The following is a 13749-nucleotide window of genomic DNA, read 5'->3' as shown; positions in this document are numbered from 1 at the left end:
GGGCTGCCTTTTATGTGAGTGACCCACCACTTTCTCCCCAGACCTTGGTAGAATTCCTTTGCGCTGTCATTTTCTTCTAGCAGAGCCCTCCTCTCTGGACACAGGGTTGAAACAGAACAGACCCCATACATTTTCCAGGCGTGCGGCGGGTTTCTGCACATCACCCCTGTTTCTCTTCTTTATTTTCACACACAGAATTACACTGTCATGCCTCTCAGGTGGAATCATGTGTCCCTCCGTGGCGGGAGGCTCAGTTACTTTATCTTCCGAGTAGAAAGGCCGCACTGTGCCTGGGGCTGGGCTGGGGGCAGGAGTGTCTCGATGCCAAGGACAGGTAGGCTGTCGGGTGCAGCGTGATGGGGGAGGCAGAAGCACTGTCACTTGTCCCTGATCAGGAAGACCCGGTTCCTGCCAGCCAGTGTCTTTCTCAGGAAACAGGTCCCGTTCTGAGTACTGGTGACAAAGGCCCCGTTTGCAGAGTTCTTTGGAGTTCACACAGCATTTTCCTACTATGTCCCTCACTTGCTGTTCGTGTGACCCTGTGAGATGGGAAGGGGCAGGTGTTGTTATTCCTGTTCGTAGCTGAGAGAGGCTGGAACTTGAACAGGGTATTACCTTTGTGTAGGCACATCCTAGTATTTAAATCCCTTTGTTCTGAAAAGACATTTGTAATCCAAATATATTTTTCTACAGAAACAATGTTACTTGAAGATTCTGTTCCCCTTGCACCTGCGAGCAGTGCCTGGAACCCCCGTTTCCTGGATTTTCTCAGCACTACTTCAGCAGTCCTACTGTGTTGCTTTAGCTTGCACTCGGGCCACTGCTGATTTCCATGCTGGGGCATCTGCAGCCCAGCTGGTGTGAGCTCTGCAGGGACCAGACCCGCCTCCATCCTGCAGCCCACACCCAGCCCTGTTAGCTCTCCACCCGGTGCAGGCCAGTTTGCAGCCAGAACTTACCAGAACATACCTGGGAAACTGTGGAAGTTTTAAACTGTTTTATTTTCTTGCTCCAGTCCTGTTACTAAGGGCTGCTCCCCTGGGTGAGGGACAGGCCTCTGTCTGAGCAGGCGTAGAGGGACGTAGGCTTTGGAGCAGTCCAGCAGGCTGGCAGGAGGAAGACAGGGCCTGAGACGGGAGAGGGGCAGGGCACAAGAGGGGCTTGTCTGGTGGAACTATCTTAGGGAAGTAGTATCTGTTGATTTCTATATGGTGCTCCCTTCCCCAGTTCCACCTTTGTTTCAAATCATTTGAAAACCCTGATAATGAGCCAGATTGCTACTTTACTAATAGGAACTTCATGCAGGAGAGATAAGATAGAGAGGTGACATTATTTGGGACCAAATTCTAGAAATCTTTGCTTTAGATTTTGGGGAAGCCATAATTGGGAACACTTTATAAGCTTTTGGGAGAGTGTACTTGGTGGGGGTTGAGGGGGCTTAATTGTCGTGGCTATGCTGTGGTTAAATTATTGACGTGAAGGATAGGTACTCCGGAGGCTGGCAGTGACATATGAGGCCCTGTCAGGATATCTTTCAATAATTAAGAAACAAGTAGTTGAAATTCCATTTTAGTTCTAGAAGCTGTGAAGCAGTTCCATAAATGGATCAGTTAGAGGAGCAAGTGTGTACCCCATCCCTCAGCAGAAGTTTCCATCAGGCATCTGTGGGCAGTGGGGGCCGGGGCGGGTGTGCCTGTGCTCCCAGAGACAACGTGTCCAGGTTTAGCAACTCTGATAACTACAGGACCCCAGAAGTAAAAACACTTCAGGAAGTAATGACAAAAAGCTTTGTCATCAGAATGAAAGTAGAAAATCCTTTAAATTACTGAGTTTTTTTTTAATGCACAGGTCAACCTTGAACTTGGGTATGCCATTTCATGTCACTTGTTAATTGCAGGGTGGGAACCCAGTAGAAATAATAGAGGGTGATGCTTCCCACCTTTTCATTCCAGAAGGCTGTGAGCAGACGCTTCTTGGCTCGAGTCCTGACCCTTGTCTAGTCAGTGAACAGAACTGTCCGTGCTCTGAATGGCTCAGGCTGGGGTGGCGGGGGAAGGCGTTGCAGGTCTGCTCTCAGTGGCAGCAGGCACTCCATGCCTGGACTTCTGACCCTGACCCTAGCGGGAGCCACCACACCAGGCTGCCACCTGTTCAGGTCAGCTTTGGCAGAACAACCCTCAGGTCTAAGGACATCATTTTCTTTAAGGAAAATCCTGTGTCACTAAAAATAAGGGACTTTTAGGCAACCTGGAGAGTTCAGAACTAGAACTAGAGTTCAGAACTAGATCAGAATCTTCATTTTCCTGACTCTAAATTTTCTCAGGCTCCAGTAGTTCCTGTCACGTCTCCATAGCAGATGAAGATCAGTTGAGGGTAGAATAACACTATCACTGCTAAATTATTTAGGCAGCAATTAGAATTTGTTCAGCATTATTTAGGGTTTTTAAACAAACCTATCTGAGTAACCTTATAATACTACTGTCTAAAATAGGTATTGTATCAGTCTTATATCAGATGAGGTGAAAGTCAAATCTATAAAATGCTGAACTTTTAAATCTAACCAAGGATGGAATATATCCTGTTAATTTGTCAAACTTCTAGGGAACCGCCTACATGAGACAGTAAGGATTAATCAAGCCCTAGTAAGAAAGAATTTGAAAAATACAGTTTTCTAATTATACAGTCTCTTCTCCATGGTCCAAGGTTAATGCAGTTCTGAATTCTGACAGTTGGTAATAGAAAAGAAAGAAAAAAAAACCCAAAGCATATGAATTGTCTTATAATTACCTGCAGCAGAGAGTCTCTTCTGGCAATCAAGACTTTCTAAGCATTAATCTGATATTTTCAACATTTGATTATTTTCCTTTTAAACAAGGTTGGGAATAACTGGAGGGTTGTGTGTCACTCTTTGTGCTTATCAAATATATATGTAGTGTTTGCAGATTTATTTTGCTTATTGCTTAGCTGTAGATGTGTAATTCTAGGTTGAACATTGTATCTTTTTTTTTTTTTTTACAATTTAGACTAACTTACGAATACTTCCTAGACACTGTGTCTTTGAAATACTTGGTCCTTATTCCTACTATGAATATAAAAACTAACAATTACTTCTTGGTTAGTTTTTGCACTCAGGTATATTTGTAGCTCTTGCTGCAGTTCATCCAGGCAACACAACAGAAATGTTCACACTAGGGAAAGGTAAATTTATTCCTTTGTTTATTGCTGTCAAATATCTGTGGAATGTTTATTGTACAGGTTGAGTGTGCCAGATCCGAAAATCCAAAATCTGAAACTTTTTTTTTTTTTTTTCTGAGATAGGGTCTTGCTCTGTTGCCCAGGCTGGAGTACAGTGGTGCAAACACAGCTCACTGCAGTCTTGACCTCCTGGGCTCAAGTGGTCCTCCCGCCTCAGCCTCTCAAGTAGCTGGGACTACAGGTGCATGCCACCATACCTGGCTAAGTTTTTTTATTTTTAGTAGAGATGAGCTGTTACCGTGTTGCCGAAGCTGTTCTTGAACTCTTGAGCTCAAATGGTCTCCCCTACTTGGCCTCCCAAAGTGCTGGGATTACAGGCATGAGCTACTGCACCTGGCCCAAAATCTGAAACCTTTTGCACACCAGCATGACACTTGAAGGAAATGCTTATGGAGCACTCTGGATTTCAAATGTTTGGATTTGGGATGCTCACCTGGTGAGTATAATGCAAACATTTTAAAATCTGAAATCTGAAACAATTCTGCTCCTAAGCATTTTGGATAAGAGACATTTAACCCATAGAGGAAAGGTACATGGAAACCCCAGACCACACAAAAGAAAAGGCCTGGGGAGAAGTTGGGCAATTACGGCTAGACAGCAGATTTCAGGGTTTTACAGATGGATCTGGTGTCTGAGAATCTATGAACAGATGGATTCTTAAAGTCAGTGACTGTCCGGGCATGGTGGCTCACGCCTGTCATCCCAGCACTTTTGGAGGCTGAGGCGGGTGGATCGCCTGAGGTCAGGAGTTCCAGACCAGCTTGGCCAACACAGTGAAACCCTGTCTGTACTAAAAATACAAGAATTAGCTGGGCATGGTGGCGAGTGCCTGTAATCCCAGCTACTTGGGAGGCTGAGGCAGGAGAATCATCGCTTGAAACTGGTAGGCGGAGGTTGCAGTGAGCTGAGATCATGTCATTGCACTCCAGCCTGGACAACAAGAGCAAAACTCCATCTAAAAAAAAAGGCAGTGACTATGGGAGAAAAATCAAAGAGCAATATTTTACCTTGGGAAGTGCCCACAAAGGCAGCAAAAATAAAAGGACCTACAGAAAAGTAAAGTAGAAAGAGAACACAAGTGTGTGGTGGTCCTGAGAGGTTTTAGAGTAGAGAGGAGTCCAAAGAGAGCAGGTGAATCCAAAGGTTCCAGGCCAGAAGAGACCTTGGGTTTTCATGATGACGAGACCCTCCAGTGGCCTGTGGAGCTGGCTCTCATCAGGTCGTCAGAGCCAACTGCACGCATTGCTTCCCAAGTCCACGTCATGTTGGGAGTGGGAGATTGGCTGTGTGAAAAAATGTCTACACAATGGAAATTGGCAGATATGTGGTGACCCAGCAAACACAGTTGACACCTGAAACATAATTTTTAGGGACAGTATTTAACCTTGTATGTGGGATCCATTCTGATCTCTATCCTTCCCTTCTTACCTACTTCATTAAAACAGAAGAAAAAGCTGGTGTAACTCACTGAAGTATTTCATGACCTGCAGTTTGAAAAACATTATTTTAGAGAAAACTGGAGATTATATATGCCTTACAAAGTCAGAAGACAATTATTTTAAAAATAAATTGTAGTAACAGTTGTAGATAGGATGATTTCATCTTGAAAGGAGGAAAACAAGAATCCTAAAAGGCTGACAAGATGACCTCTCTAGACTAAGGACTAAGCGTGCATGCTTACAGGAGAAGAAAAACGAGCAGAGAGAAGCGGGAGCCCTCAGAGATGGAGGGAGGGGCTGGGAGCATGGCCTTGTGTTTGCCTGGGGAGAGGAGGCCGTGTTTTGATAGTGAAGCTTGTTTTAGAGAAAGTCACCTGTTCTGGAGGATTGAGGAATGAAACTGGAAACCTTAGGAAAAAAGCAAAGACATCGGATGTACTTGGTATTTTTTAAATTGCTTTTATTTAGTTAGCTGGAAATGCACTTTCTCAGATCCACTGTCACTCCTGCAAATGACAAGAGCGCTCAGCCACCCTGTCGAAGGTCATCCAGCTTCCAAGCAGCAAATTGGACCTTGAGCCCTCGTGCTGCCCTTGTTGCAAAGCTCTTTGTCCACACTCCCTGGCAGAGGTGGAGAGTACAGAGGGGAGGATGCTTGGCCTGTGGTGGTCTGGCCAGCCAGGGCAGGCATGAGCTCGTCACAGGCCAGGGCAGGCATCAAGTGCTCTTTGTGGCCTGAAGTGGATTTGGCAGGTGCCTGTTATTTGATCAGTGTCGATGGCCAGTCGACACAAGTAAATGAGTCCCCAGACTTTACTCTGATCCGCCTGCTTTAAACAAATTGGAGGAAGTCATCAAGTTAGTTTCCCCAGTTTCCTCTCTGAGGACAGTCTGGGCGCCGAGGCCTGGCTGAGTCCTGTCTCGTCAGGACAGGCCCAAAAGGAGGTGCAGGGTGGCCTGGGGGACAGCGAGGGTCAGAGTTTCAGGGCTGTGGAGATCCTGGAGCTGATAGACGAGTGTCAGCCACAAAGGTGAAGCTGGATTTCAGGACCCCAACAGGCAGCAGCTGGGAGTTACGAAGTGGGCAGGGCTGGGTTGCGGCCTCAGGTGCTCCTCTGGGTTGGGGCTTCTCTCCTCAGCCCCGCAGGTGCTGAGGGGGTCTGGGGAAGGGTGCAGGAACCAGCAAGAGAGACCAGGGTGGGTTGATCCTACACCCTCCACTGAACACTTGAATTTCCTGTTTGTCAGTGTCCAGTTTTGCATATGTGGGATTTTGGATTGTTCCTTTTAGAGTCTCATGTGTACCCGACACACTATTGTTCCTATTGCCCGGTAGCTTTATATATATGTAAACATATATATATGGGTGCTAAATATTTATCGAATGAATAAAGGAGGAAATGCAGATTCCAATTATTGATGGTGACGTCAGGAAGTACTGAAAGTCCTCTTAAATTCAAATATCAGAAATATGCTCTCCCATCTAATAAATACTTTTTGATGGTGCTGGTATTAATATTCAGATATAATATGTATATTTAATATTTATTTTAATATTAATATTCAGATATATTTTTTTAAACAAGAAGCTTTACATTCTTCATCTTGTGATTTTTTTGGTTAAAAGAGAGGAAGTCTGTTTATAATCCTGTGCATTATTTCTATAAATTGCCCTCTGTACACAGGGATGTCAGATGCTGCCCAAGAGAATCTGTTTCATATGGTAATTTTCACTAATGAATCCAGACCTTACTGTTAAATTTTGCCCCAAACTGCCTGGGATGAAGTAGAGGAAGCTCATTGCAGTGAGCATGACAGTTCTTAGAGGACGCTATCATAGTGTTTCATAACAGATGCAGAGGGTCTGTAGTTCTAAATATTAATACCAGCACCATCAAAAAGTATTTATTAGAGCATATTTCTGATATTTGAATTTAAGAGGACTTTCAGTACTTCCCAATGTCACCATCAATAATTGGTATCTGCATTTCCTCCTTTATTCATTCGATAAATATTTAACACCCATTATGTTCATGGCATCACATTAGACTCTGGGGGAGTGACAAAGAACCTAGGCTGGGCTCTGCCCTCAAGGGGGAAATAAAAGAAACAATTACATGTAATTGTTTTTAACACCAAGCAGCGTGAAACCCAGCTCTGGAGCATCCTGGTCACAAGGGGAGAAGGGGTCACGGGAGCCCCTCCAAGGCCAGCGCACATGTGGCCATACCTTGCGCCTTCCCAAGCCTGGGCCCTCACCCCTTCTCTTGTCTTTCCTTGTCCTCCCATGCCGTCAGGGTTTATGGGACCTGCAAGTCTCGGGGCATGGCTGTGGTCACTCTGGCCAGCGAGGATTATTCTCTGTTGGGCTGTGGTCAATGAAACACAGCTTGTTTGCCTCTTTCGATTTTCCTGCAATGCCAGGAGAGATTGCTCAGTTTTAGGCAGGACTGAGACCTTCCTAAAACATGGAATTTGTAGACAAAAATGAATACTTCCTAATATATCCTGAGAGAGCTTTTGGTCAGCCTTATGCCTGCCACATTGCATTGCTGCTGGGGGACCCAGGCACACAGAGGTAGCTGCAGCTGCACCGGAACCCGGGAGGCTGGCTGAGGAGGGTGGCCAGGACTTCATCTCTCTGACCCAGAGTAGGTGCTCAGTAAATGATCATCGATGAAGCAAGTGAGTTGGGACTGAAATGTATGAGCGCCATAAGTTTAGGCCATTGTTCATTTAAGGCCTCAAAACTCCTGGAAGTGTGACGTGTAGAAGGTTGGCAGGCTGGAGAGGGTAGGGGAGAACTTGAAGATCCCCATATTTATATTCTAGGTGGCTTGTGTGATGTGGACCATGGCCGGATGCCATTCATTAACTCGTTTGACAAATCTTTTAGCACTTGTGTGCATAGCATGTGCTGGGAATACCAGGGGAGCCAGAAGGCAGTGCTTCCGGAACTTGTGTGCACATTGGAATCACCCGGGGAATTGCTTACAAATCCAAGCCCAAGCCACAGCCCAGGCCATCACACTCTGCAGGCATGGGGCACAGATCTTTGTATTTTGGAAGCGCCTAAGGGTGTTCTGATATCAGAGAGGTTTGCAAGTCACTGCTGTTAGGATTTATAATAGAGTTTTAGATAACACACCCAGGAAAATTCAGTAACGATACCAGACGGCCGTCCAGAAACCTCCTGGGCAGGATGAGGGAGTCAAACCCAGGTGTGTGCTGTGGGCACCACTCATTCCCACTCAAGGAGGATGTCCCCTGTGGATTAGGGAGTGGGAGCATCTAGGCAAACTGGACCTGGGGTGTGTGTTGGCTTTGCCAGGTTCAAGAGAGGGAGGAAGGGGATCCCCTTGACTCTGAACTCAGGTAGGTCTGGATGTGACCCGGGATCATGGGTGGAATACACTGGTCTATCAAGAGCTCAACTAGTCATTGCCATTTCAGTGGATGAATGTTTTTCTTATAAAAGACAAACTGGGCTGGGCATGGTGGCCCACATCTGTAATCCCACAGCTTTGGGAGGCCAAGATGGGAAGATCACTTACGGCCAGGATTTCAAGACCAGCCTGGGCAACATAGTGAGACTCCATCTCTACAAAAGATACAAAAAATTAGCTGGGCTTGGTGGCACATCTGTAGTCCCAGCTACTTAGGAGGCTGAGTTGGGAGGATCACTTGAGCCCAGGAGTTGGAGGCTGCAGTGAGATATGATCATGCCGCTGCACTCTGGGCAACAGAGCGAGACCCTGTCTGGCTGCTGGTGTTTTCCTTGTGCGTATGTGGGCTGAGCACGATGTGGTGAAGCAGATCCCTCAGGATGGACACACTCAGCTTCGTCACTTGTTGATTCTCTTGCTCTTAAAATCCCCTAGCCCTCTGAACGGCCACGGTGAGCTTCCCCGTGTGTGCGTGTCAGCACACCAGCGAGCCAGCTCAGGTGGACACTTTCATGCCCCAGGGTCTTGTGGAGCCGTGAAGTGGAGCTGCGCGTAGGGTGGGGAAGGCACTTGACCTCGGCCGTCCTGGCCGCTCTAGGTGCCTTCAGGCCTCACTGCTCAACAACAACCAGCCAGACCACGTGGGCCTCATTTGGTATTCTTAGTACTTGCCATTTCTAATCAATTTTTTTACTTGAGTCTGTTATATGTTATTTCAGAGGGGGGAATGGAATGTGTTAACACTTAGTAAATTCTTCATGAGCTGCAACCAAAGTTTTTCTTTCTTTCCCTTTCAACCCACAGTGTGCCATGCCGAGCTGAATGCCATCATGAACAAAAATTCGACCGATGTGAAAGGCTGTAGTATGTATGTCGCCTTGTTCCCTTGTAATGAATGTGCTAAGCTCATCATCCAGGCAGGTAGGAACCGGGTCTTTTCATTTGTCACATTTGCATTGCTGCCTGCTCGTCAGTAGCTCATTGCTGATGTGTTTGATCTTAAATTGCTATTGTTTAGATCTAAATTAATTGCACTATCAGCTTTGCAAGATACTTCCCGTGTTTTGTTTTCGAATGGTGCCAGGTATTCTAAGACTAATTGCATCCTCTGTGATTCTTAGCATGTTTTTAATTTAGTTTGCAACTTCTTAAACTGCAAGCTGCCAAAAACAACACAGGCATTGCATATAATTACTGTCAATTTACTATTCTCTGACGTATTGTGCATAGATTGGGGGGAGGGAGAGAAATGAACTTCTGTCAGAAACAAGGTCAGCTGGGAGTCTGTATATGAAATTATAATTTGTATCTAATACATGGTAGATATTTGAGGATCTCAACATACCCTGGCATATAAATGTCATAAGACCCAAATGGCACTACTTTCAGGTTTTCTTATGTACAGTTCCCAGAAATCTACACCATTGTATTCGGAATATTTCACCTTTTTCAAACTGTCACATCTAAGATTCAGCTACACTTTGTCTCCATAAAACTCTCGGCTGGAGATTTAAAGACTTATCATGTTTAGCCAGATGTGTGGTTTAAAGGGGCCGTTTATCACCAGCCCCGTGGATCTCAGAGCAGAAGCAGTCTGCTGGTACTGAGGAGTCGCGTGGGCTCCCTGGCTGTCGCCGTTGCCGTCGCCATTCCTGGGAAGCTCTCCTCGCGGTGCTCAGGTGTGGAGGTGATGGCTGAGCAGTCTGGGCCCCACGCTGCAGCCTCCTCTCCCTTCAGAGGCTGATGGAGCAGCGGCCTTCAGTGCGGGGCCCTTGGGATTCCTGGCTCCTGAGTTAGCGCTGCCTGCTGAGATCAGGACAAGAAAACAGATCAGCCTTCTGCAGAGCTGGTTTGAAGTGGTCTGCAAAGCCATGCTGGGAAGCACAGCGGTGCCCACCTCTGAATTTGCCAGCAACCCCCACTCCCTCCATTAGTCCTCCCACTAGTAAGAGAAGCTACCTTGTGAATACTACCTTGATTACCTGTAGTAAGGGAAATTGGTTAATCGGATCAAGCCTTGACTACTTGACATGTTTTCCCTTTGCATTTGTTTAAAAAAAAAATCCATAAAGACTGGAGGGAAGATTAGATATAATCCGCCCTCTGCTGTATGAGAAAGCGGCAGATATGTATTTCAGTGACTGGACACTGTCTGCAAGCACGCTCGGAAAAGGTCATTAATCATAGACTAAAAGCGCTCCAGCTGCTTCCGCCTGTCTTTTGCAGCATCTGTATGTGCGTATACTAAGGGAGCTCCCATTGCTACCGTACAGGTATAAGAGAAGTTATTTTCATGTCTGATAAATACCATGATAGTGATGAGGCAACTGCTGCGAGGCTCCTGTTTGATATGGCTGGGGTGACATTCCGGTAAGCAGGGAGAACGCGGGGCAGTGGGGAAGGGGTGGGGTGAAGGCTGATGAAGAGATGTATTTGACCTTGTCTCCTCCTTGTGATGTCTGACTTCCACACTTGGAGGTGTCTTTAGAAATGCAAGGGCATAAGAATTTAAAGACTATTATAGGGGTAGATATTTAAGAGCAGCAACAGGAAAATCTGAAGACCATTTGTTTAATGATTGTACTTTAATTTCAGTAACTTTCCGGGGTAATTAGACTAATTATTCAAGTAGTGAGAAGTTTAAACATCCACAAGTTTTATAATAGGAACGCCAAACCTTGGTAAATTTTGCAAATGTAACAACTTTGGCGTAGAAAATTTAGGATGAAAGTAGCCTGCCAGATTGAAACACTGGGGATTCTCTTTTTTTTTGAGACGGAGTCTCGCTCTGTCGCCAGGCTAGAGTGCAGTGGTGCGATCCCGGCTCACTGCAGCCTCCGCTTCCCAGGTTCAAGCAATTCTCCTGCCTTAGCCTCCCCTGCCACACCCAGCTACTTTTTTTGTACTTTCAGTAGAGATGGGGTTTCATCACGTTGGCCGGGATGATCTCGATCTGTTGACTTCATGAGCTGCCCACCTCAGCCTCCCAAAGTCCTGGGATTACAGGTGTGAGCCACCCGGGGATTCCTTTTACAGCAACATTTGCAGTGAGATTTGAAGTCTTACAGATTTTTATGATTGTCTTTGCTAAGAAATGGTTGTGAGCTATATTTTACTTGCAAGTAAGTTCAACTACCTTTAATTCATGGCAGAAAATTCCTTTGGGACTAAAGTTTTCCAGCGCTTCATGGTATTGGCGTTCAGCAGCTGGGGGACCATTGTCATAGGTGACGTGCCTGGCCCTTTGTGCTGGTCATTAGGGATACAACTCAACTGTGGTGCCTTCTGAGACTTTAAATTCAAATTATTTATATACTCTCTTGTTCAGTGATTCTTAAAAGAATTTGTTTTGTTCCCAAATATTTTCTTTTTAATTGTTGTAGAAGAAATGAGGAACGAGTGAAAAGTTAATGAGCAAAAAAAAAAAAAAAAAGTTGGTTTACGTTTGCATTTTTAGAATGTAATTTGAAAAGTTACTCCTCACTAAAGGTAGTCGTTTTTTGCTATGTATAAGCGGCAAAAGAAAATTTACTATTTGTTTGCATTAGAGCAACTCCAAGTTGACTGCAGAAATTTTTCTAGAAAATAAGATAAATCTGATGGGAAAACTAGTAATTGGATATCATGTTGTGCAGCTAACTTGTTCGAAATCCTTTGACTCCCCAATAATTCATGAACTCAGACAACTGAAAAACATACAAACCACAGCCCCCCATGCATCTTCTTTTGTCTTAGTCTTTTCCGCTCCGTGTTTCTCTCGTATGGTGCACTATAATTGGCTCCTATAGAGAGAAAATAGCAAGTGAATCCCAGGACATTTTTTTCTCTGCACAGAAAATATGAGTTAAGCCAAAGTAAACAAATTGCTTTAACTACTCACCAGATAATAATTGTATTTTGTTTTTGTTTTTGTTTATTTTTAGGAAATTCATACCGAAGTGCAGCAAGATTGTCATTGACTTTGATTCAATTAACAGCAGACCGAGTCAAAAGCTTCAGTGAGTTACATCTCATTAAATCTCCAGAAGATTGGGATTATCCTCTTCTAAGAAGTTGCTAATGCCTTTCATCTTGAAGTTACACATAACTTCTTACTAGCCAGTATGGCAAAAGTAGACATCTAAAGAATATAAAGCCTCAAATCTTCCTTACTGTCTCTTTTGTCACATGGAATCTACATGTGTTTGAACTGTTGATTTAGGGTTTAAAATAGGGGAGCCTGTGGTGGCCTGGTGCACAGTGCTAGAACGAGGGTGCTGGGATCCTGGTGGCTCTTAAGAGGAGCGTCAGCTGTCTGTCATCCGCTGCGATCCGGCAGCCTCTCTTCACTGCTACATGTGCTAGAAGGACAAATAAATAATTGTGGTTGTGTTCTTAGTGGGGACGAGCAGACACACTGATCTGAACATCTGGCCCAAGTGAAGCATGGCATATAGTGCCCTTGAAAGAAAATTAGGCCTCAAATGACAGTAGCATTGAAGTATTTGCTGCAGAGTTGAGGGAAACCCCCAGCCACCCTCCCGGAATCCGAGATAGGGGGGCACATCTGTCCTGACAGACGACGAGTGTAACTGAACCAGGAATCTTTCCTCCATCACTGCTCTCCCGCTGCACACAGGGTGGTGGCACATTATCCCTCTGCGGGGTGGGGATGCCTGTTGTTTTGGCTCAATTCAGGTTCGTTGGTCACACGGAGCTCTTCCATTTCTTTTCACTGAAAAATGAGTTGTTCCTAGAGGAGACAGCCTGTCTCTCCTTGTTGCCCCCAAAGCCCATGCCCTGCCATGGTGGCAGCTGGGGCTGTGGGTGGGAGGGATCCCCAACATGGATGTGTTGCCCCTCCTCTGCATGCCAACACGGTTCATGTACAAGGCCGCTCTGCAACTGGAGAGAAAATTAATTCCTATCCCGTGAGTGGATTGTGAGAAATTCCGCCCACGTGGAGACAGTTCATTGCAGCACTGTTGGTGTTTGGAGCTCTTCTGTGCCCTGGCTCCGTGCTTTCACCTACACAAACATCACCTTCCTGATCACTGCAGGGCGGGGAGCGTGTGGCTATGCCCCTTCTCTTTAATCTCATTTAATTTTTATTAAACATGCTCAGTACCTGTGTTGAGAAAAGGCTTTCTTTATCCTAAAGATTATTACCTTTTTAAAGTGCTCTTACATTTTCATGAGTTTTTATTTTGTCTCTGAGATTTTGTATTCCACATTCTAGGGTATTCTGTAATTTGGCTCCTTACCAATATTATTAAAATTTTATTAAAATCTACCCTACCAAAGTATGTACATTTTTATGTTATTATAATTATATGCTTAATTCTCCACTCCTGTCCTTTCTGTATTGTCTCTGAAGCACATTGCATATGTTTTAATGCTCAAAGAATAATTTGAGATGCCCAAGCTGTGTGCATTCCCCAGGGTTGATGGTTGGGGCTGCTTTATGGATCAGATTTATGTAAGATGCGAAGGCAGCCACTGGCCCTGCCCTCTCTCCTGTGTACCCTGCCCCTGGTCCCAGGTGTGGCCATCTATCTGGTAGGGCCCAGGCCTCCGCCCTCCCAGAAGGCTTCAGTCCCGAGTTCTGCCCTTTGCTGACTTCTCACCTT

General features: G+C 45.3%; 1 protein-coding gene and 1 long non-coding RNA gene across 7 annotated transcripts in view; one reads left to right on the top strand and one right to left on the bottom strand.

Moving 5' to 3' along the window:
* DCTD (dCMP deaminase) overlaps positions 1-13433 on the top strand; it is an 82829-nt gene extending 69396 nt beyond the window's left edge. For all 6 annotated transcript variants that reach the window (XM_058436915.1, XM_032148962.2, XM_032148964.2 and 3 more), the window contains exons 4-6: positions 8945-9061; positions 10414-10510; positions 12064-13433. In XM_058436915.1, coding sequence (XP_058292898.1) covers positions 8945-9061; positions 10414-10510; positions 12064-12142 — 293 coding nt within the window. In that variant the 3' untranslated portion in view covers positions 12143-13433. The remainder of the gene's footprint in view (positions 1-8944; positions 9062-10413; positions 10511-12063) is intronic.
* Positions 10478-12153, bottom strand: LOC131383146 (uncharacterized). Its single transcript, XR_009212957.1, has 3 exons — positions 12021-12153; positions 11844-11922; positions 10478-10622 (listed from the first exon to the last, which is right to left on the bottom strand). It is a non-coding gene; the product is annotated as an uncharacterized LOC131383146 (long non-coding RNA).
* Positions 13434-13749: the final 316 nt, after the last annotated feature.

This window comes from Hylobates moloch, unplaced genomic scaffold, assembly GCF_009828535.3.
Source record: "Hylobates moloch isolate HMO894 unplaced genomic scaffold, HMol_V3 SCAFFOLD_3, whole genome shotgun sequence".
In the NCBI taxonomy this organism is placed as follows: domain Eukaryota; kingdom Metazoa; phylum Chordata; class Mammalia; order Primates; family Hylobatidae; genus Hylobates; species Hylobates moloch.
This window is presented reverse-complemented; position numbering and strand designations above follow the sequence as displayed.